Raw genomic sequence first — 23,663 nt, 5'->3', positions numbered from 1 at the left:
CATGGGGCTTGAACTCTGGGCCTGGGTGCAGTTCCTGAGCTCTCCAGCTCAAGGCTGGTTCTCTACCACTTGAGCCACAGTGCCACTTCCAGTTTTCTGGTAGTTTTTAGAGGTAAAGTCTCACAGACTTTCCTGCCTGGGCTGGCTTTGAACCTCGATCCTCAGATCTCACCTTCCTGAGTAGCTAGGATTACAGACCACCAGCTCCCAGCTTGAAAATTTTAACAGTTCTTTAAAGTTGAATTGCTGAAACTTGTTTACTGATACTTTTTAAATTTCATTAATGCTTCACATTCCCACATTTATATTAAAAATTCACATACAGGCCGGGCGTCAGTGGCTCACGCCTGTAATCCTAGCTACTCAGGAGGGTGAGATCTGAGGATCGTGGTTCAAAGCCAGCCCTGGCAGGAAAGACTGTGAGACTTTTATCTCCAATAAACCACTCAGAAAACCGGAAGTGGTAATGTGGCTCAAGTGGTAGAGTGCTAGCCTTGAGCAAATGAAGCTCAGAGACAGTGCCCAGACCCTGAGTTCCAGCCCTAGGAGTGGCAAAAAACAAAACAAAAAGCAAAATGTTTCCCATCATAGTGGATTCTTAAGCACATTTTTCAAATATATGGCCTGCTAGCTGCATGTCTTTTGGCATAATTATTACATGTTTGTATGGATAGCACACAGGTTGATGTCTTCAAAAAGATCAACCAAGTCAGGCATTGGTGGCTCATGCATGTAATCCTAGCTACTCAGGAAGCTGAGATCTGAGGGTGGTGATTTGAAGCCAGCCCAGTCAGGAAAATCCATGAGACTCATCTCCAATTAGGCACCAGAAAATCCAGAAGTGGAGTTCTGCCTCAAATGGTAGAATGCTAGTCTTGAGCAAAAAAACTCACAGAGAGTACCCAAGCACTGAGTTCAAGCCCCAGAACTGGCCAAAAATAAATGTCAACCTGATAAGCCTCACTTGCCTCCCAAAAGCACTGGTAGCTATGCTTGGAAGCACAGATCTGTTCTGAGGTCATAAGCACTGGAAAGGGAGCTTGTAATTCAGTAGTTTAGTGATTTCTGATAATAGGTAGTTTCTCCAAGCTCTACAATACCAGGCCTGTAACGATTGGGTTTTTTCAACTCTCCAGTAGAGGGCTCACTATTGTAAACTTTTGTAGTCAGGTGTTTGCTGAGTAGTTTACTACTAGTGGATTATGTGGGCCATGGTATAGAGGCTTTACTTACTCTTCTTCTCCTTCAACTGGGGTTCAGTGAATGAGAGCCTACTGCAAACAACAATTTTTTTTACTGTGCTGAGGGTCAAATCCAGGACTGTCCCTGAACTCCTAGCTCAAGTTTCTCTTAGAGTTTTTTGTTGTTGCTGTTGCTTGGTTATTTTTGTTTGTTTGTTTTTGTCTTGGGGCTTGAACTCAGGGCTTAGGCATAGTCCCTGAGCTATTTTGCTCAAGGCTAGTGCACTACCACTTGAGTCACAGTTCCACATTGGCTTTTTGGTGACTAATTGGAGATAAGAGCCTCATGGGTTTTCTGCTTTCCTGCCTAGGCTGGCTTCAAACCTCCATCCTTAGATCTCAGCCTCCCAAGTAGCTAGGATTGGGGCTGGGAAGTGGCTCAGTGGTAGAGTGCTTGCCTTGTATGCTTGAGGCCCTCAGTTCCTGAGTATCACATAAGCAGAAAAAGCCAGAAGGGGGGCTGAGGCTCAAGTGGTAGAGTGCTAGCCTTGAGCTGAAGAGCTGAGGGACAGCGCCCAGGCCCAGAGTTCAGGCCCCACGACCGACAAAAAAAATTTAAAAAAAGAAAAGAAAAGAAACCAAGTAGCTACGATTACAGGTTTCAGCCACTTTACTTTGGCTGAATCCATTTTGCTTATTTGTTTTGTTTTTTGTTTTGCCAGTCATGGTGCCTGAACTCGGGGCCTGGGCACTGTCCCTCAGCTCTTCAGCTCAAGGCTAGTGCTCTACCACTTGAGCCACAGCACCACTTCCAGCTTTTTCTGCTTATGTGGTGCTGAGGAATTGAACCCAGGGCCTCATGAATACAAGGCAAGCACTCTACCACTGAGCCACCTTCCCAGCCCCTGTTGTTATTTTGTTTTTGTGCCAGTCCTGGGGCTTGAACTCAAGGGCTAGGTGCTATCCTTGAGCATTTTTGCTCACGGCTAGCACTCTACCACTTGAGCCACAGCTCCACTTCCAGTTTTCTGGTGGTTACTCGGAGATAAGAGTCTCATGAAATTTCCAACCTGGGCTGGCTTGGGACCATGATCCTCAGATCTCAGCCTCCTTTAGCCACCAGTGCCCATAATAATGTTTTAATCCTCAAAAAAGCTAATATTAAATAAACTCTGAGACAATTGTTTTATATTATTGCAGTAAATGAGTGCCAGTAGTAGTAAGTTGACTTAAACAGGCAGGGTGGCCTACACAATTCGGAGTGCAGGGAGAAGTCATTGGGGGTCAAAACCTGCAGGCCCACATTTCAGTGTATGTGTATGTGCACATATATGCATGCATGCATGTGTCCACTAGTTCTGGGGCTTGAACTCAGGGTCTAGACTCTGTCCCTCAGATTTTGTGCTCAAAACTAGTGCTGGTGGTTAATTGGAGATTAGATTCTCAGGGACTTTGCTGCCCAGGCTGGCTTCAAACTTTAATCCTTAGATTTTAGCTTCCTGAGTAGCTAGTATTACAGGTATGAGCCACTAGCACCCTGCTTGGTGTGTGTGTGTGTGTGTGTGTGTGTGTGTGTGTGTGTGTGTGTGTGTGTGTGTGTGTGTGTGTGTGTGTGTGTGTGTGTGTGTGTGTGTGTGTGTGTGTGTGTGTGTGTGTGTGTGTGTGAATATTAGTACTGTGTGTCCATACTGGGGCCTAAATTCAGAGTCTCAGCACTGTCCCTTAGCCTTTTCTCTCAAGGCTGGTGTTTACTTGAGCCATAGCCCCACTTCTGGCTTTTTGGTGGTTAATTGTACATAAGTATGCCCCAGGCTATCTTTCAACCAAGATCCTCAGTTCTCAGTCTCATAGGATTATAAGCGTATGCCAATAGCACCCTAGCTACATTTGAGTAGTTTATCTGAAAACCACCAGGATGCTATGGAAGGGCATTTCATGATTGGGTTGATTGGCTTTGCCTTAGCCAACCCTCACACTTGGGATTTGGGGTACTAAGAAGGATACCAGTAGGAGGCCATGCCTGATGTGTGGTGGATCAAAGAGATGGGGTAGGGGGGTATGTGGAAAGGGGATGATTGGCTTTGAGATCAATGGAACAGTCAGCCCATGCTGTGTGATGTGGTTTTCAGGGTCCCTGCTGAGGAGTGGGACTGTGGAACCAGAGCATGGGGTATGGGGTGGGGAAAGGTGAGACAACCCATGCCTCTTGCAATTTTCAAGAAAGTACAGCCTTGAATCCTATTATTCTTTCCTTAGGGGTGGTCGTGGTGACAGGACTGGCCGTTATGGAGCCACTGATCGATCTCAGGATGATGGAGGAGAAAACCGCAGCCGAGACCATGACTACCGGGACATGGACTACCGTTCATACCCCCGAGAATATGGCAGCCAGGAGAGCAAACACGACTATGATGACTCGTCAGAGGAGCAGAGTGCTGAGGTGAGGACAGAGCCAAGCCTGGGGGCAGTGTTCCTGAAGGGCCTGTATATCTCACTGCAACACCAGGTGCAGACAGTGAGTGCCCATCCTGTTCCTGTGCCTTTGCCTGCTCAGTGGCTTTGCCTCACCTGGATGGTTCTATCCCCTCCCCCTTTCTCTGAGGGCTCCTCTCCAGAGTCGGGTCTCCTGGCTTCCACACGCTTGCCTCTGTATTTCTGAGGGCTCCTGGCCAACACTTCTTTCCCTTCTTCCCTGTTCAGTTTTGGCCTATAGTTCACTGCAAGCCCTATACTGCCTACTTCCCGCCAATTTAAGGAACTCAGGCAAAGAGAATCTATTCTGTGTGATCCGACGTATGGGGCTGGGAGGACAACCGGGAGACTGGGTATCACTAAGCTAAGCAGCTGTGGGAGGCCAGTCATGGGCATTCCTAGTACTGGCAGAGCCCCCTTAGGTAGACAGGAAGGAAAAGATCTGTGGGAGAGCCACAGTCCCTATGGGGTAGCTAGCTAGCCTTAGCCTGAGGTATGAAGCATAATGCTTAGCATCAGGGAGCCCACATCTAAGGGGAAGATGTAGCCTTGCCTGAGGGGGACCCCGTTTTCAGGCACAGTCAGGGTCCTCTTCAAGCCAGGCAAGCAGTTCTCCTGCTTACAAGGGTACAAAAAGTACTCTTTGTGCTGGTATTGTGTCTTGAACTCAGGGCATCTTGCTCTCCGCTCAGCTCTTCTGCTCAAGTTTGGTATTCTACCACTTGAACCATACCTCTACTTCTGGCATTTTGCTGATGTATTGGAGATTTGTTTGCCTGGGCTGGCTAGAACCTCAATCCTCAAATGTAAGCTTTCTGAGTAGCTAGGATTACACGGGTGAGCCACCAGAGCCCAGCTTCAAATAGGTCCTCTTTTACAAGTCCAGCCCTCTGGGGAGCAGGTTAAGCTACCCTCAGTTTTCCAGAGAGCAGACTGTGGTGAACTACCAACTTTGGTTGAGAGCCAGGAGCTACAGGCATCCATGTTTCTGTGGTGGTGGCTGTTGAGCTATCTCTGGTCACCCAGTGGGCTCTGAGAAGGACCTCTGGCAAGTGTGGGAGAGGAGTACCTAGCTATCTGGCTCTAGTCCTACCATATATAGGTGGAAGGGCTTCAGTCCAGGCCTAGCCTGCTTAGTCTTAGCATAGGTATGTAAGGCAGCGGCCACAGCCTGTTTTGAAGGAAACTGGTAGTAACAGTGGCCCCCGGCTAGAGCTGAGGAACAGGAACAAATGGGGAGCACCATGGCTGGACCTCCTGACACCTCTGGGCCCATACCTATGCTTCTACTTTGGTTGTAGGGCTCAAACCATGCCATGTAAAAAACCATAGGTAGCCGTCAGTGGCACAGGGAACAATTGTACACATACTAGCTGAGCAGGCAAGGGAGGAAGAGGAGACGTGTCGAGAACAGAGTCCAGTCCTGACCTCAAGCCACTTGTCCCAAAGAGATTTATGCTGTGTTGTCACCTGCCTTTGGGAATTCCTCCTCCACGTCCATAGCACATACCTTGAAAGCAGCCTCCCTCCCCCAAAACATCCCATGGAGTATTTCCGACCCTGCAAAGGGTTGCAGTTCAAGGCCTACCCACCCTGCCTACCTGAGGCTTTAGCCGGAGCCCGCCCACCCCTGGCTTTCAGAGCCTGCCTGCCTCAGAGAGCCAGCGGCCAGGCTCTAGGCCTGTCCAGACTGACTGCCCGTCTGGTGTCTCCCATCTCATTCTGTCGGCCAGGATTCCTACGAGGCCTCCCCGGGCTCCGAGACTCAGCGTAGGCGGCGGAGGCGGCACAGGCACAGCCCCACGGGCCCGCCGGGCTTCCCCCGAGACGGCGACTATCGGGACCAGGACTATCGGACCGAGCAAGGGGAGGAGGAGGAGGAGGATGAGGAGGAGGAGGAGGAGGAGAAGGCCAGTAACATCGTCATGCTGAGGATGCTGCCACAGGCAGCCACTGAGGATGACGTACGTGTCCCCCATGGCTCTGGGCAAGCAGCAGTGCAAGGAGGCCAGGCTGGGTCTCCTCCAGGGCCCTTAACTCTCCCCACCCCTCCCTCACTCCCCCAACCTTAGCACCTTCCTTCCCTTCTCCCCACCAGCTCCTGTCACTCAGTTCTGTCCATCCTCTGTGCAGGCTTCCATCAGCTCTGGGTCTGGAAAGGAAGTATGTCAGATAGAGGCCAGCTTGGCCCATGTGGCAACAGCTGCAGGGTGGCTGGCAGCTGCCGGAGAGAAAAGATCTTCCCCCCTGCACATTCCATTGAATTCCATTCTTCTGCACGTGTGGATCAAGGGCCAAGTCCTTAGCAGGCCCAGTACTGGCAATTTTGAGTGGCAGAGGGCCATGGTGGGGGTGGTGGGATGAGGGGAGCAAGGACTCAGGGGCCCATGGTATTTTCTGGAATTCCTGTCTCTTCCCACCCCCCTCTTTTGTCAGAAGTATGGACTCTTTTTTTTTTTTTTTTTTTTTTTGCCAGTCCTGGGGCTTGAACTCTGGGCCTGGACACTCTCCCCGAGCTGCTTTTGTCAAGACTAGCACTCTACCACTTGAGCCACAGCACCACCTCTGGCTTTTTCTCTTTATGTGGTACTGAGGAATTGAACCCAGGGCTTCATGAATGCTAGGCAAGCACTCTTACCACTAAGCTATAATCCTAGCCCATAAGTATGGACTCTTTTCATTGGCCAGACCACAACACCTTGAGTGGCTACTTACCATTGTCCCACCCTGTTTGCCTTTATGACATTCTTTCCCTTCCATCTTCCCTTTTCTCCTATTTGCTCTCATATGGGCGTGTCATAATAAGCCACTTTAAGTTCCTGAGAGGACTACCAGGTTACCTCCTGCCTAGTAGCCTTCTTCTTGATGCCTTCCACTTCTGCGAGTTCTCCGAGCAGTGTTCCTCTGTCATCTGCAGGCTGTCCAATCTGTGACAGTAACAAGCCCACCTTGTTATGTGGGGGGCTTGTGAAGTCTGGCTCTCCTGCCCTGTTAAGGGTCAACCGTCACTGGAGGATTTATGGCAGGGTGAGCCACATGCCAGGTCTGATTGAATCCTCACTGAGGCCTTGCCGAGAAGGTATTCTTTGTAGTCCCACCAATCCCAAGCAGTGAAATGACTTGGCCCATGTCATACAGACAGCAGGTAGCAAAGAGGAGTTGAGGTCTGAACCTGGGCAGCTGGACCCAAGAGCCCACATTCTTGCTCCTTCCTCAGCTATCCATAAGTGTTTTTAAACTCTGATAAGCTCATCTGTACATCTTTCCTTTTCATCATTGTGTGTGGATATGTGTATAAGGCTAATTTCCTGTCATTGAACTCAATGAGGAAACTGAGGCTCAGAGGCCTAAAAACTCCTCCCCAAGAGCTCTCAGCATAAGTTTTACACACACACATCCTCCATGAGAAGGCACCACCAGCCTAGAGATGCTGCCCTTGCCTGGTCCTAAGTGTCCTGGCCATTTACTCAAGGCTCACTCAGTCATGCTTGCCAAATCTCCACCTTTAGTTCCTCTTCTTATGGTCTAGAACGTGTGGCTGGGATTTGCTCGGGCTCTTGTCCTCTCTAGCTTGCTCTTTGTATCATGGGGTCTTTGGATACAAGCCAGGAGAGGGGGCAATCCCTTCGCAAAGGGTCAAGTCTCACTCCAGCTTTCCCTGCTTCATAGTTGCCACTGTCTCCTTGTCCTACCTCCACTGCCCACCCTTCTTGACTTGGTAGCTCACTTGTTCTCCTGTTTTCTCTGTGCCCTTTGGGTCATCTCACTGCCATTCTTTACCCTGCACTGTGTCCCTATCTTCATTCGACTCACTTTCTGCAAGTCCAGGGCTGGAGGCCAAGGCTGAGTACTGGTGTGGGGATGAGGCTGTTGTCACTCTGAAAGTTGCAGAGGAGGTGTGTGTGTGTGTGTGTGTGTGTGTGTGTGTGTGTGTGTGTGTGTTTGTGTGTGTGTCCACATGCACATTCCTTGGGGATGAGGCTGTTGTCACTCTGAAAGATGATGCAAAGAAGATGGTATAGGTGGGTGTGGCCCATGGTCCCCCAAGGTTCAGAGGCCTCCAGGCGCCTCACCCATCCATCCATCCCCTTTGCTGAGCCCCCTGTACTCTATCTCCCCGTACAGATCCGTGGCCAGCTGCAGTCCCACGGTGTACAAGCCCGGGAAGTCCGGCTGATGAGGAACAAATCATCAGGTGAGCTTTCGTTCCCAGTACCCTCACCACTGGCCAGCCTCAGTCTCCAAATCTGCCTCTATCTCTCCCTCAGCCTCCTTTCCCTGCCTTCCCAACACAGCTGGGAATGGGCAGCTTGAGGGTGCCCTTTTCTCCCCTTCCCCTACTGTCACAGCTCCAATAGCCTCTATGAGGGGTGACAGGGAGGGGAGTGAGTACTCCCTGGGGGCAGGACCAGGGCCAGGGCCAGGCTTCCTCTTTGGGTCTCAGGATCTGAATAGGTGACCCCCTCCCAGCATACTCCTTTCTCTCTCCTCCTTCTTCTGCCCCTTGCTCTCCACATTTTTTTCTGGCAACAGCCTCTGACCAAAATGTAGTTCTGACATGGACCCACTCCTGTGTCCTAAGAGGGAAAGACAGGGGATGGCTCTCATCCAAAGCCTACCCCTTCTTTCCCTACCTCCCCCTCTTTTCCTCCCTCCCTCCTTCCCTCCTTCCCTTTTGCAGGCTGCTTGGAGCTGGCCTGAGGTTAGAAGGGTGGGGGAGTTGTCTCTGCAGGACCTCTGCCCAGGCTTCCCAAGGCAGGCACAGTGGGGCCTCACTCTGCCTGGGCTTCTCTCTCCATCTCAGTTTCTTTCCTCCCTATACCTCCTCCATCTCTCCTTCCTCCCTCCTTCCTCCCATATATCTCTCTCTGCCTGCCTCTCTCTCACTGTCTGTCTCTCTCCCTCTGATTAGACCACTCTATCCCCTGTATATGCTAACAGTGGATTAGACCACTCTATCCCCTGTATATCCGAACAGCGATTCTTATAGATCAGGCTTTCCCCCAAGACCTGCAACATCCAAAGCCTCCCTCTACTCATCTCTGAAGGGAGATGCTTTCCTGAGCCCTCAGCCCAAACTCCTTTTCCTTTCCTAGTCCTGGCCAAGCCAGAAATCTTTCGGCATATAGTTTGCTCTCGCTGACAGACTATGGGTTACTCCTGCAAGGAGTCATCCCCCAAGTATGGCCTCTTGGTGGCCCTGGACACTTCTCCCGGACACCCACTAGTTCTCACATCTAAGATCCTCCTGCCAATTCTGTCCACAATTCTCCTGTCTAGGAGGACCTGGATGTAGGTGGTTGTATTCTCCCCTCTGTGGCCCTGGAGCAGCTCTCTAGTCAGGCCTACTACCCGACCCCAGCACTCTGGTTAGATTGAGATTGGGGCCCTATAACAGACCAGCTTAGCCTGGATTCTCTTCTGTTCCTTTGGTTAAACAATTGCTCCAGGTATCTTTCTAGGCACTTCTGGCCTTGAGCTGCACCTGCCCTTGAGTTATTTGTGGCTAGTGTAGAGTCAGAAGCCCGCCTTTACCCCCTCCTCTGGAGACAGACCTCCTTACATCCTTTTTCTCCTAGCTACTTCTGTCACCCCAGGCTGTCTAGACTGGACTGCCTGAGCCCCACCTCTGCTCAGTTGGGGTGTGACTCTCCCTCTACTCAGATCTTTCTCCTACTCTGTTTTCCTCCCTCCTGCCTTCCCTTTATACTGTCCTTCCTAGCCACCTACCTTGTCTACCATACCTCTTCCCTTTCTCCTTTCCCTTTCCCTTCCCCTTCTCCTTCCCCTTCCCCCCTCTTTATCTCTCATTGCTTTTTTCTCTCTTCCTTTCTTCTTTTCTCCTCTTCCCCCTTCCCTCTCTGCCCCTGGTCCTCTCCCCTCGGGTCCCGCCCCCGGGAACGCCGCGTGTCCAAAGCTGTTGACTAACCCACTGCGTCTGTATCTGAATGCTGTCTCCAGGTCAGAGCCGGGGCTTCGCCTTCGTCGAGTTTAGTCACTTGCAGGACGCTACACGATGGATGGAAGCCAATCAGGTTGCTTTGCCGCACTTGAACCCCCCCCCAAACAAATACTACTTTATAATCGAGCGCTCCCCATCGCCTGAATCTTATGGACACAGATCCCTTCCCTGTGTCCCACCCCCACTATCCCCTCTTTCCCCCTTCCTCACCCTCACTTCCCATGTGACTCCTCTTCCCATCTCTCGCTACCCAGTGGGCTTTCCATCCAGAGCCAGGCTCAGCACTGGCCCCAACCCCTTTCCTCCTGCCAGGCATTAGTGTGCTGCCCTCCACCTCTCCTAGCTGAGCTTTTCAGAGAAAAGAGCTGCCAGAGTGGGTCATTTGCCTTAGCTTTCCACACCCCAGAGGGCAGGTGAGTCCCAAGGGGACCTCCCTACTCCCTCCAGTCAACCAGAGTCAGAAGGACCACTGGAAATCTCACCACCAAGGAACAGAGCTGTTGGCACACTAACTAGCAAGACTTGTTTTGTCAGCCCTCTCCCTGCGTGTGAATTTGGCCCTTTGAGTTCCATGCAGAGGGACAGCACTGCTCTGTTGGTCAAAAGTTCCAGTCAAGTGTGATAGTTTTATTGATAGCCTGGGCTCACTCTGCTTACCATCCCTACCCCCACCCCCAGCACTCCATTCATAAGAGGCCCCACCTCTGCCTTCTCAGCCTGGAGCTCTGCTCAATCAGCCACAGAGATTGCCCACTCCCCTAGCCTGGCAACAGAGTCCCAGCCCAGCAGCTTTGGGACCTCCCCAGATGCAAAGATCTGCCTTGGCCATCCAGCTCCAAACTTGATCCCTAGAACATCAGAGGAGAAAGCAGCTGTGGTAAAGAGCAATCCTGGCAGCAGCAGCAGCAGCCCTGGGGCCAGCTCTGCAGAGCAGTAGGCTAGTGCCATGGGCCCTGGGCCCAGCCATCCTTGGGAAGGCGGCCTCATGGCGAGAACTTCCATCTTTAAATATGGCTTTCTTTTTCCCCTTCTCCAGCACTAGCGCACATGCGCACTCTCTCTTTCTTTGCCCTCTCCTCCTTTCCCTCCCCTCCCCATTCCCCCTCATCCCCAAGTATAGCCTATGTAGTGCTGGCCCTGGGTGTGGCCTGCCAGTGTAAGGGCCAAATTGGGGGTTCTCCCTTCTGTCCGGCAGGCATCGGTCAGCCGAGCACTGTGTGCCTGGTGGTGTGTGTTCACGTGTGGGTGCGTGTGCCCGGAAAAGCTGCCTGGAAAAGCAGCAAGCAGCTGTGCCCGAGAGCTGCGGCGCTTTCCCTCCCTCCCTTCCTTCTTCCCTCCGTCCGTTCTCCGACCTCCCTCCGTTCCCTGTCCCTCATCCATCCAGCTGAAGGGCTCGCTCACTCTCTTCTCCTTTGCTGAAACGGTGCATGGGGCACTGCTGCCTGGGCCTCACTGTACTCTACTTTTTCCTGCAGCACTCCCTCAATATCCTGGGCCAGAAGGTATCCATGCACTACAGCGATCCCAAGCCCAAGATCAATGAAGACTGGCTGTGTAATAAGGTACAGGGAGATGGTGGGCAGCGAGTGCCATGGAAAGAGGCAGCTCCACAGGGGTAGCTCACAATCTGGGCCTACCAGTAGGTGTGGTGTTGAGGATGGGCTTTCTAGCATCCAGCCAGCCAGGCTGTGCCCTTAAAATCGTAGCTTTGCCTGGTGGCCCAGAAGGCTTGTATGTAGCTTATTAGTGATACTGTAGGCCTAACCTTACATGTGGGACGTTGCCTTAGGAGCCAGGCTGGCTGCAGAATGTGTCAGGTCAGCCTTGATAGTCCAGGTACTTGGCCTATCTCTGCCTCACTGTCCTCCACTCTTTTTATTTTATTTTTTGGTGCCAGTCCTGGGGCTTGAACTCAGGGCCTGGCCACTATCCCTAAGCCTCATTTGTTCAAGGCTAGTGCTCTACCACTTGAGCCACACCTCCACCTTGGTAGTGTAGCAAAGATAAGAATCTCACAGACTTTCTTGCCCAGGCTGGCTTTGAATTGTGATCCTTAGATCTCAGCCTCCTGAGTAGCTAGGATTATAGTCGTGAGCCACCACCAGTACCACCCAGCTTGTCCTCTACTCTCTTTTTGCCAGTCCTGGGGCTTGAATTCAGGGCCTGAGCTTCTCTGTGCTTAAGGCTAGCACTCTACTACTTGAGCCACAGCACTACTTCTGGCTTTTTCTGTTCATGTGGTACCGAGAAATCGAACCCAGGGCTTCATACGTGCTAGCAAACACTCTACCTCTAAGCCACATTCTCAGCCTGTCCTCCACTCTTTTAAGATGAGAGATGGGAAGGTAATGCTTCAAATGATCCCTGGCCCACACTCTACACAGTAAAGCCACTGAACAGAAGCACAAAATGTTCCGAGGGCTCGGGGGACTCAACCTTGAAGGCCATCCTGATACAGCCACGTCTCACCTGGGCCTGGAGGGTACATTGTGTGGGTTTTTTTGGTTGCCTTCATATTTCCTAAGAGGAAGCTGAGGCTCAGAGAGGTGGAACCATAGATAAGCCTTTAGCTAACACTTTCTCCTGATCACAGGGAACAAGAGTTTCTGAGGTAGCCTCAGGCCTTCCCCAGGAGCCACAGTCCTACCTCCCACTACCATCTGTCTATCCTAAAGCCTAAGGAGACAGAGAGCTAGGGGAGGACTCTGCCTGCCCTCTGAGAAGCACTTTGCCTAGTCAAGGGAAGCAGCATCTCTCATTCTTTCAGAAGGCGGGTGCTTGGCATATCTGGAGAGAGAGGGACAAAGTGACAGTTCCACACTATCCCTCTTATTTTTCAGGTTTTCCTTGAAACCAGCCTTCTCTTTTCCTCCTCCCTTCCCCTCCTTTATGCACCATGTTGCTCTTGGTAACCAGATCCTGTCTAAGAAATGTCACCTTCCGGGCTGGGAAGGTGGATCAGTGGTAGAGTGCTTGCCTTGTATGCATGAGGCCCTGGGTTCGATTCTTCAGCACCACATAAGCAAAAAAGAAAAAAGCCGGAAGTGGCGCTGTGGCTCAAGTGGTAGAGCACTAGCCTTGAGCTGAAGAGCTGAGGGACAGTGCCCAGGCCCAGAGTTCAGGCCCCATGACCGGACCCCCCCCCCCAGAAAAATGTCACCTTCCATCTTCCATCCCTTGCCTTTCCTGCTACTCATGTCCATCCTAACCCTTTACCACCCTGACGTCACAGAGCATGCCCTCTGATATTTTGGCCACTCTTCTGCCCTTACCTGTGTGTGACATTGCAGCTGTAGCCTTTCTTGAACAGCGCCCCTCCCTCTCTGCTTAAGCCCCTAACAACTGTAAGCTTCCACATGCGTTCCTCTCTTACCTAGCATCATCTTTTCATCCCAGCCATCATCACTTCTGCCTCTCTGCTTGCCCCCTACACACATACACATACAGAAAATCTCTTCTTCCTTCCACTAGGGTTTCTTCCCAACCAACATTAAACTTCTGGGTTTCCCAAGTCAGATTTCTTTGTTTCTAGGCAGACTAGCACAGTGAACTGAACTTCCCTTGGCCCATTTCCCCACTCTTGTACCCCTATCAAGACACAGTCCCAGCAGACTAATCTGTTGTTTACACTGCATCTGACTTAGATCCCCAAGGCAAAAGCCACATATAGCCATGTGGGCTTCCTGGGCCTGGCACAGAAACACTGCTTTAGTACCTAACTAGAACAGAGATAAAACATGGTAGAAGCAAGGTGAGTTCTCTAGAGGCTGAGAATTTTTTCTGAAAAATAGGATTCAAGTTAATCCTAAAGATAAAGGAGGAGAGGGGCATGCAAAAGGTTTCTAGCTTCTAGGAGGGAACATGGAGAATCAAGTCTTGGGAAAAAGAACCTACTAGAGAACTTGAAGGGAAAAATATTGAGAGTTGGTAGCACCTTGGAGGCAGAAAGGAGGCAGCTGCTGTTGATTTCCCAAGCTAAGTGAGGCAAGACTGAGAAGTGACAGAGTTCCAGAAGGCCATTTGTCCATCCCATGGGGTTTACCAGGGAACTTGTAGGTCCAGGTTTAGAGGGTGCCTTGGAGAGGCCTGACCCTCTCTTACCACTTGGCCTATGTCTCACAGTGTGGCGTCCAGAATTTCAAACGCCGAGAAAAATGCTTCAAATGCGGTGTGCCCAAGTCAGGTGAGACACCATCATCCCCCTCCCTAAAGCCCTCAGGACATGGAGGTGGGGAGAAGGGTGAGGGGCCACTGCTCGGGGGTTGGTGAAGGACAATGACACCAGCCTGTCTCCCACTGTCTGGAACAGAGGCAGAGCAGAAGCTGCCCCTTGGCACCAGGTTGGATCAGCAGGCGCTGCCACTGGGTGGACGGGAGCTGAGCCAGGGCCTGCTCCCGCTGCCACAACCCTACCAGGCTCAGGGAGTGCTGGCCTCCCAGGCTCTCTCACAGGGCTCAGAGCCAAGCTCGGAGAACGCCAACGACAGTGAGTCAGTTGTTCCTTTCTTCTTCCTCCATGCCCTCAGTTGTCTGGGCTGAGCTTCCTAAGGCTAAAGAAATGGTCATGCACAGGACCTGGTCCTCATGTCCTTAAGGGAGTGTCTGGAATGTGGGGGGGGGGAGAGACATATGATAATAGGGAGAACAAGGGGAGCAATGGTCCCTCTAACCCTACTTTTAGGGTATATTAGCAAGGTTCTCTGCAGGTGAGTTGACACCTGTACTGTCAAGCAGAGTGCATCTAGGAAGAAGAGATAGAGAGGAAGCAAGCAGGCACATGGGAATGGAGGCCAGAGGACAAGGAGCAGTGGGGAGTCACCAAGTGAGGGGGGGAGACATTCATGGAGCAGACTGAAACACCACGCCCCTTCCCACAGCCATCATTTTGCGCAACCTGAACCCACACAGCACCATGGACTCCATCTTGGGGGCCCTAGCACCCTATGCAGTGCTATCCTCCTCCAATGTGCGTGTCATCAAGGACAAGCAGACCCAACTGAATCGAGGCTTCGCCTTCATCCAGCTCTCCACCATCGTGGTGAGGGCGGCACAGGGGGGGGCCGGGCAGCCAGTGTCCCGGCCCCCTGGGTAGGGAGGAGGGACCCTTCCCCCCACCGCGGCCCCAAGCCTGGAAATGGGGCAATAGAGCCGGGGGCCTCCCCGGGCCTGACCTTTGTGTCCTTGCCATCCCTCCACCCACAGGAAGCAGCCCAGCTGCTGCAGATTTTGCAGGCCCTGCACCCACCTCTCACCATCGATGGCAAGACCATCAACGTCGAGTTTGCCAAGGGTTCTAAGAGGTCAGGGCTCCCCCCTCCCCCATGTCCCCTTCCAGCTTATCTTCCTCCCACCCTACCCACAGTGTGAGGCCTCCTATTTCATTCCCAGTCTCTCTCCTCCTCCCCAGGGACATGGCCTCCAATGAAGGCAGTCGTATCAACGCTGCCTCTGTGGCCAGCACTGCCATTGCTGCAGCCCAGTGGGCCATCTCACAGGTACTGGCTCCTCTGCCTCCCAGCACCCTGACACTTGGCTTACTATCGGGATGCTGATCTCTGTCTCAATGGGCCCTTCCAGCTTGCTTCTGCCTCTAGACACCCTAGTCCATTGCCATTCTGTCCTCTCTAGCTCCCTTCCCTGGTGCCTCTTGGGCTTTTATGAACAACTCCCAAGTCTGGTGCTTTGTTCTGTTAAGCCCCAAGTTGGTGTAGTGTTTTACATATCCTTCATGTACATATATGTGTGTGTGTATATATATATGCACATGTTTATAGATATATATACATTATATGTATATATATACCCATATATACAGATAAACGGATATATCTGTATATATGTTCCAGAACAAAAAGGAATTATAAGTGGTTGAGAGAACATTGGGAAAATGGAATAAAGAAGTAGGTGGGGAGGGGGGGGCGGCCTTGATCTGAAGCCCAGCAAGTGTTCCACACACACTGGTGTTACCCCTGGAACTTGTGGAACTTCCTCCACTGCCTTTAGCTCTTGTCACCAGGCTGCGCTCACATCTCACTTGTCTTACACAGCTGCATGCTATTCTATCGCGCAGAAACAGTAGCCCCACTTGTAGGGCAGATGCTTCTAGCAGGTCCTTCCTCCCCCTCATGCTCCTGCCAGTTCTAATGAGTCCCTCCCACCTGCTCCCCCAGGCTTCCCAGGGTGGGGAGGGTGGCTGGGCCACCACCGAGGAGCCGCCCGTCGACTACAGCTACTACCAACAGGATGAGGGCTATGGAGGCAGCCAGGGCACAGACTCCTCCCTGTATGCCCATGGTTACCTCAAGGGCACCAAGGGCCCTGGCATGACTGGAAGCAAAGGGGACCCAGCTGGAACAGGTAAGCACCCCCAAATCTCCCTGAGCCCATTGGTGGGGTTTCCATCCACAAGGTCCCATGCTCTTCCATTCATAACCATCTTCTCCCTCTCTATGCTTCCTAGGTCCTGAAGCTTCCCTAGAGGCTGGGGCAGACTCTGTGTCACTGCAGGCTTTCTCTCGTGGCCAGCCTGGTGCTGCCCCTGGCCTCTACCAACAATCAGCTGAGGCAGGCAGCAGCCAGGGTACTGCTGCCAACAGTCAGGTAAGGGCTCCCCAAGGGTATGCTGGGGAGGCAGGTGGGCATCCTGGGTGGGCTGCAGTGGCATTGTTGGATACTGAGCCTTGTTCCCCTGTCTGGCCCCATAACCAGTCATACACCATCATATCACCTGCCGTGCTCAAATCAGAGCTCCAAAGTCCTACCCATCCTAGCTCTGCTCTGCCACCAGCCACCAGCCCAAATGCCCCAGATTCTTACAGCCAGTACCGTGAGTAGCTGTGGCCCATGGTTGGGTGGAGACTTCTTAACAAGGGAGGGAGGAGGAATGTGACCTACCTTGCCTCTCCTTCCTGCAGCTGTTCCTGACGTCTCTACCTACCAATACGATGAGACATCTGGTTACTACTATGACCCCCAGACTGGCCTCTACTATGACCCCAACTCTCAGGTGATGGGGCAACTCAAGGCAAGCGGGGGTGGGGTCCTCCCCTTAATATGTCTTCCCTCATGGTTCGTCTTCACACCTTCCCTTAGTATTACTATAATGCGCAAAGCCAGCAGTACCTGTACTGGGATGGGGAACGAAGGACCTACATTCCTGCCCTGGAGCAGTCAGCCGATGGTCATAAAGAGACAGGGGCGCCATCGAAGGAGGGCAAAGAGAAGAAAGAAAAGCACAAGACCAAGACAGCCCAACAGGTGAATCCCTAAGCCTGTGTTATATCAGCCTTTGCCATCTCTTGCTCAGGGAGGTTGGATGGTTGGAGGGGCATGGACAGGGGCAGCAACTGCTGAAGGCAGACAAGGTTCTTGAGTTGTGGCAAGCTCCTTGGTGCACAGCTGGACTGCCTACCTCTGTAAGGAAGCATATGCCAGCTGAGTGAGTGAGCCCTGTTTGCTCCATGAGAGTGCTCACAGTACTGGTGATTACATAACCCCAGAGGAATTCGTACAGACCTACAGAAGGTGGGCAGGAAAAGAGCCAGGGCAGTGTTCTGTAGTGGGTAGTGGCAGGGACCTTGAGTCTCTCAGAGAAAGAGTATAACAGTTTTGGATGCTGCATTTAGAAGCAGCATTTAGAAGCAAGTACTGTGTTCCCTTAGCAACCTGGAGAATTCTAAAAATGGTAGTGTGCTGATGTAAATTCCAATGACAGATGCGTAAGGGGCTGGGGATGTAACTCAGTAGTAGAGTACTTGTATAACATGGGAAAGGCTCTGGCACCAAAAGAAAAAATTAAAAAAAGATACATAAGTATACAGTCTTGCATCTTCAAAAGATAAAAAGGAAACAATAAATGTAACTGTGAGTGCTTTGCTTGTTAGAATAGGGAAGAAACCAGAGAGAAGGACTTGACAGAAACATGAAGTGGGCCTGGCTGCCTCTGGCCCTCTGCTTGTTTGTTGTGCCTCTCTAACAGACTTTTGCCCTTCTGCTCAGAATGCTGCTACCTGGGCCTTGCAAACCCTGAGGCCGGGAGAACTGGGGAATGCTATTGTAATATCTTGAAGGAGGTTGTGTTGGGAGAGCTGGGGAATTAATAGCTTGTAAAAGGATGTTCTGCCAGAAGAGGGCGCCATAGCCCCAGCCCAGAGGCCAGGAGCAGCCCTTTGTTTGCAACCATTCACACTAAAAAAGCATGGCTTTGAGGCGGCTACAAGGGCTATGGATCTTCCGACACAGCTGGTAGCCCCAGCTTGGGGTTTTCCTGGGAGTCTCACCTCCCCTTTCATCCCTAGATTGCCAAGGATATGGAGCGGTGGGCCCGCAGTCTCAACAAGCAAAAAGAAAACTTTAAAAACAGCTTCCAGCCTATTAGCTCCCTGCGAGATGATGAAAGACGAGAGTCAGCCACTGCAGATGCTGGCTATGCCATTCTGGAGAAGAAGGTGTGTTGCAGCTGCCCAGATGCACCCTTCCAACAGTCTTGTTATTCCTCAGGGCCCTGCATGGGAGCCCTAAATCTCTGTGTCTTCTGCCTCAGGGAGCACTAGCTGAGAGACAGCATGCCAGCATGGATCTCCCAAAATTGGCCAGTGATGACCGCCCAGTGAGTTTGAAGCCAAAAGGGGGCAGGGATTTCCGATCTTGCACGGATTGACCATCTGTCTACCCTTCCCCTTCTACAGAGCCCACCTCGAGGGCTAGTGGCAGCCTACAGTGGAGAGAGTGACAGCGAGGAAGAGCAAGAACGTGGAGGTCCTGAGCGGGAGGAAAAGCTTACAGACTGGCAGAAATTGGCCTGTTTGCTTTGCCGGCGCCAGTTTCCTAGCAAGGAGGCACTCATCCGGCACCAGCAGCTTTCAGGACTCCACAAGGTGACCTCAGGGGATGGTTGATAAGGTATCCTGAGACTGGCCCACCCCAGCCCAGCTGTTTCATTCTACCCTGTCCTCCTTGCAGCAAAATCTTGAGATTCACCGGCGAGCCCACTTGTCAGAAAATGAGCTTGAGGCACTGGAAAAGAATGACATGGAGGTGAGGTGTGACCCACTACCAGGCCTCTCTTCCCTTCTGCCCCTCCCTTCCTGGTCCCCATTCACCCAGGCAGCTGGACTGCAGGTGCCTTAGCCAGGTTCATCTGATTTGACAGCCATCCTGTGAGGCCTCTTCCCTTCCTTTGTTGATTTTTTTGGTCAATTGAAGGGCCTGAACTTAGGGCCTGGGTGCTGTCCCTGAGCTCTTTTGCTCAAGGTTAGGGCTCTACCACTTTGATCCACAATGCCACATCTGGGTTTCTGGTGATTAACTGGAAATGAGTCTTGTGGACTTTCCTGCCTGGGCTGGCTTTGAACTGTGATCCTCAGATCTCAGCTTCTGGAGTAGCTAGGATTATAAGCATCAGCCACCAGTGCCCGGCTGCCTCTTCCCCAATTCTGACCCTTGGGACCCCACCCCACCCTATCCATGCCTGTGTTTGCAGAAACCTCATGCATACACATACACACACACACACACACACACACACACACACACACACACACACAAACACATACACACACACACAAACACAAACACACACAAACTTTTACAGCAAATGAAGTACCGGGACCGTGCAGCAGAACGCAGGGAGAAATATGGCATCCCAGAGCCACCAGAGCCCAAGAGGAGGAAGTACGGTGGCATGGCTGCAGCCTCTGTGTGAGTGCCCAGACTAGGACGCCAGATGCGGGGGGGACCTGGGTCTCACAGATATGACCACATACACTATACACTGTTTCTTTGCAGGGACTTTGAGCAACCCACTCGGGATGGGCTAGGCAGTGACAACATTGGCAGTCGCATGCTCCAAGCCATGGGCTGGAAAGAGGGCAGTGGTCTAGGCCGCAAGAAGCAGGGCATTGTAACGCCCATTGAGGTGAGTCTCCAGGAGCCCATTCCCTGTCCCCAGCACTGCCCCAACTGGCACCCCTTTCCCCGCCATCCTTAACAGAACCTGACTTCCCTCACACAGGCCCAAACACGGGTTCGCGGCTCCGGCCTGGGTGCTCGGGGCAGTTCCTATGGGGTTACCTCAACAGAATCCTACAAGGAGACACTGCACAAGACAATGGTGACCCGCTTCAATGAGACCCAGTGAGCAACCACAAGAAACTACGGATGGTTGGGTTGGTCTGAGGGAGACTCTTCAATATCCACCAACACTGATAAGTCAGTTTTTGAGTTGGTGACTTTTGTTGGGAAGTTAAATTGGTCTGGATCATGATTTTTGTAATAAAAGCTGAAAAGCCTGTGTCTTAACATCTCTTTCTCATGCCCTAGCATGGTTTGTGACCCACGTAGACATGAGATGCAAACATAGATTGACCTCAGGCTAAGTTGAGTGACAATGGTGGCATTCAGTGTCTGGCGTATTGGTAGTTCCCAGAACATGGGCTTCTGTCCTGCATCCCAACCCACAAAATCTTCATCATTGGCCCCTCTCCCTTGGCAGGGTCCAACAGGCCCTACCATACCAAAAAATTTAGCACCATCAGCTTTGCAGTTCTCTGTGTAAGAGCTAAAACTAGAAAATGCCTATCTCTACCCCCTGCCCTCACTACTCACTCCCTTGCTCCTAGCCAGGGGCAATGCCCTCATGCCTATCTCTGCAGAAAATACGTACCACTTGGTCACTTTGTGGGACTACAAGTTCCTGGGCTACAGAGCAAGACTCTCAAAAAGGAAACAACAGGTGCTCAGGCCCCAGCCCAAGACCCTCAACATGCTGATGACCCCAGAAAGGTAGAGCTAGAAGAGGCTGGGCCTTCAAGTTTCCAGTCTAGGAATGAGCAATGACTCCATGGATGGACACCATTAAAATTCATCCTGCCCCACTCCCTACCCCCTGTCCTCCATAGCTGTTAACAAGAATGTCATTCCCCTGGTGCAAACTGTGGGTTCTGGGTGTAGAAGAGCATGAAGTTTAGGCTGTTCTCTCCCAGGCCTGGAGAGTTGAACTGAACTGAGACTAGGAACATGCAGACCCAAGCTCACACATCTGGGTTTAGGAGACAGGAGGCAGGGAAAGAAAATGCTGCAGGAAGAGCATTTGGTGTGAATCTTCCAGGTCAAAGCATCATGTCATCAAACACACACACACACACCACATTCGATGTGGGAGGCAGAGCTACAAAGGACATGATATGGTCTGACTTCAGATAAGAGTGAAGAAAGGAGGTCTGAAGATTGAGGTTCAAAGCCAGCCTGGGGCAGGACCATGAGATACCTAAGCACCAAAAAGCCAGAAGTAGAGTTATGGCTCCAAGTGTTAAAGAGTTCCAGCCTCAGCCGGGTGCCAGTGGCTCACCCCTGTAATCCTAGCTACTTGAGAAGCTGAGATTTGAAGACTGGTTTGAAGCCAGTCCAGGCAAGAAAGTCCATAAGACTCCTCTCCAATTAACTACTCAAAAAAGATGAATGTGGACCTGTGGCTGAAGTAGTAGAGTAATAGCCTTAAGAAAAAAAAAAAGCTCAGGGCCCGGTGCCAGTGGCTCACGCCTGTAATCCGGTTCAAAGCTGGCCTGAGCAGGAAAGTCTGGGAGACTTATCTCCAAAACCGAAAGTGGCGCTGTGGCTCATGTGGTAGAGCGCTAGCCTTGAACTGAAGAGCTCAGGGACAGTGCCCACACCCTGAGTTCAGGCTCTAAGATCAGCACACATAAAAGTTCCAGCTTCGAGTGAAAAAGCTAAGGGACAGTGCCTAGGCCTTGAGTTGAAGCCCCAGTACTGGCACTCAATAAAAAGGAGGCCACTTGAACCTGAGTCTCAGAATGGATGTACCTTTTAGCAGGGACAACCCCAACTTTCCCTTTCAGTTCCGGAGTACAGTCAGAAACCCTAATAAGGACCACACACATCTTGGCAATTATAATGCAAAGTGGCCTAGCCACTCTGGAAAGCTAGCTCTCTTATGAAGGAAACTATACTTTATCTAGGGCCCAAAGGAGTATACACTTTGATTCTATGTGAACATTCAAATCAGGACCGGTGGATGGTGGTAGTTGGCAGAAGAGGGTTGAAGTTGGAAGATGTTACTCGGGGAAGGTAGTAAGGTGGCAGACAGAGAATCATGAAACTTTTTTTTTTTTTTTTTTTGCCGGTTGTGGGGCCTGAACTCTGGGCCTGGACACTATCCCTCAGCTCTTCAGCTCAAGGCTAGCACTCTACCATTTGAGCCACAGCACCACTGCCGGCTTTTTCTACTTATGTGGTACTAAGGAATTGAACCCAGGGCCTCATGCATGCAAGGCAAACACTCTTACCACTGAGCCACCTTCCCAGCCCCTCATGAAACTTTTGATTAAGGTGCTAGTCGCATGGGTATATAACTGATGGAAATATCCAACAGGATGTATATAATAAGACTGCTGAAGCAAACCTGTGGTATCTGTGGGAGTTGGGTTCCAAGTCCCTTCCCCAGCCCCTGGGTGCTCAAGTCCCTAGTGAATATGAAGCTGGGCACCGATGGCTCATGCCTGCAAACCTAGCTACACAGGAGGCTGAGATCTGAGGATCACAGTTTTTGTTTTTTTGGGGGGGTCCATTCGTGGGGCCTGAACTCTGGGCCTGGGCGCTGTCCCTCAGCTCTTCAGCTCAAGGCTAACGCTCTACCACTTGAGCCACAGCGCCACTTCTGGTTTTTTTCCTGCTTATGTGGTGCTGAGGAATCAAACCCAGGGCCTCAGGCATGCAAGGCAAGTGCTCTACTACTGAGCCTGAGGATCACAGTTCTAAGCCAGTCTGTCAGGAAAGTCTGTGAGACTCATCTCCAAATAGCCACCAAAAGATGGACATGGAGCTGTGGCTCAAAGTGGTGAACTGCAAGCCTTGAACAGAAAAGCTCAGAAGCAGCATGCAGGCCCTGAGTTCAAGCCTCAACTGACAAAAGTACATAGGAACTATTGCAAAGTTTAAGTCAACCTTAGGTGACATGGTCTACGTGATACAAGGTGAATGCTACCACCTGTAGATGGGTCAGCTGTATTTAGGGAGTGATGACAGAAAAAGTCTGTGTTCAGTACAGATGCAATTTTTCTCCTGAAAATTTTCATCATGGTTGAATCTGTGGATGTGGAACCCATGTATACAGAAGCCTCACTGTACTTAATTCCAAGGAGGGGGGGAGGGGGAGAATAGTAACTTTACAGGAGAGAGTCCTTGTAGGCAGACAACATCTCAAGGAAGGGACAGAAGTTAGCATCAGTATGGCAGTCACATACCACCTGAATGTAATTTAAGAAGATAGCATCACGTATATGAGCCTCCTATTCAACCCACAGTACCTTATGCTGAGGGTACCATGATAACAAAAAAAAACCATCTGATGATCTCAGAACATCAGGTACTGGTTTGCAGAACAGCAGATCGCCAGGAACAGAGAAACCTACCAGCCGGGAGTCTCCACGAGGATCCCACCCCCACCCCTCACTCTCCACCCGAGCAGAGAGGCTCCATCCCGCCAAAGCCGCTCGGCATCAGCAGAGTGACAAAAGGACCTGCAGCAGACCACCCGGCCCGCCTGATCGCGATCGGGCCTGATCGCGATCGCAACGATCCAGCACTCTCCACCCGAGCAGAGAGGTTCCATCCCGCCAAAGCCGCTCGGCGCGACAAAGGGTCCTGTCTGCAGACCACCCGCCCGCCCGATCACGATCGCAACAACCCGGCGGGGTCACTTGGGCCCCAGAGGTACCGAGAAGAAGCTGCCTGAGCGTGGACACTCTTGACCCAACAGCTTCGACAGAGGCAGAGACAGAAAAGAATCACACAGAGCCACCACCGCCCAACCCAGCGCGGATTGCAACAACAACTGACGACCTACACCACACAGAAACAACCAGCTCCAGGGTGAGTACCCCACAGGGGAAGTGTATCCCTCAAGGGAGACCAGAGCTGGAGGGAATCCCCAGACCCTGACCTAGACTCCCTACCCCAGCACCCGGACCACAGGACCCACTAAAGCTGGGAACTGTTTGAGAGCTCCACCAGCCCGTGGAGCACACTCAGCT

At 51.6% G+C, this 23,663-nt stretch overlaps 1 protein-coding gene across 6 annotated transcripts in view; it reads left to right on the top strand.

Moving 5' to 3' along the window:
• Positions 1 to 19,919, top strand: part of Rbm10 (RNA binding motif protein 10) — a 37,119-nt gene extending 17,200 nt beyond the window's left edge. For 2 of the 6 annotated variants that reach the window (XM_070040563.1, XM_070040561.1), the window contains exons 3-24: positions 3,438 to 3,621; positions 5,387 to 5,617; positions 7,779 to 7,848; positions 9,615 to 9,688; positions 11,091 to 11,177; positions 13,738 to 13,798; positions 13,925 to 14,101; positions 14,493 to 14,653; positions 14,818 to 14,915; positions 15,023 to 15,110; positions 15,786 to 15,972; positions 16,076 to 16,215; positions 16,324 to 16,441; positions 16,530 to 16,621; positions 16,708 to 16,872; positions 17,913 to 18,062; positions 18,158 to 18,223; positions 18,303 to 18,491; positions 18,577 to 18,651; positions 19,208 to 19,314; positions 19,402 to 19,531; positions 19,628 to 19,919. In XM_070040563.1, the coding sequence (XP_069896664.1) occupies positions 3,438 to 3,621; positions 5,387 to 5,617; positions 7,779 to 7,848; positions 9,615 to 9,688; positions 11,091 to 11,177; positions 13,738 to 13,798; positions 13,925 to 14,101; positions 14,493 to 14,653; positions 14,818 to 14,915; positions 15,023 to 15,110; positions 15,786 to 15,972; positions 16,076 to 16,215; positions 16,324 to 16,441; positions 16,530 to 16,621; positions 16,708 to 16,872; positions 17,913 to 18,062; positions 18,158 to 18,223; positions 18,303 to 18,491; positions 18,577 to 18,651; positions 19,208 to 19,314; positions 19,402 to 19,531; positions 19,628 to 19,753 (2,776 nt within the window). In that variant the 3' untranslated portion in view covers positions 19,754 to 19,919. The remainder of the gene's footprint in view (positions 1 to 3,437; positions 3,622 to 5,386; positions 5,618 to 7,778; positions 7,849 to 9,614; positions 9,689 to 11,090; positions 11,178 to 13,737; positions 13,799 to 13,924; positions 14,102 to 14,492; positions 14,654 to 14,817; positions 14,916 to 15,022; positions 15,111 to 15,785; positions 15,973 to 16,075; positions 16,216 to 16,323; positions 16,442 to 16,529; positions 16,622 to 16,707; positions 16,873 to 17,912; positions 18,063 to 18,157; positions 18,224 to 18,302; positions 18,492 to 18,576; positions 18,652 to 19,207; positions 19,315 to 19,401; positions 19,532 to 19,627) is intronic. The other 4 variants (XM_070040566.1, XM_070040564.1, XM_070040562.1 and 1 more) reach the window with 3 other exon arrangements.
• Positions 19,920 to 23,663: the final 3,744 nt, after the last annotated feature.

The sequence above is a fragment of the Dipodomys merriami genome, unplaced genomic scaffold, assembly GCF_024711535.1.
Source record: "Dipodomys merriami isolate MVZ:Mamm:240054 unplaced genomic scaffold, mDipMer1.0.p SCAF_3, whole genome shotgun sequence".
NCBI lineage: Eukaryota > Metazoa > Chordata > Mammalia > Rodentia > Heteromyidae > Dipodomys > Dipodomys merriami.
The sequence above is the reverse complement of the archived record's forward strand: the minus strand, read 5'-3'. Positions and strand labels throughout refer to the sequence as shown.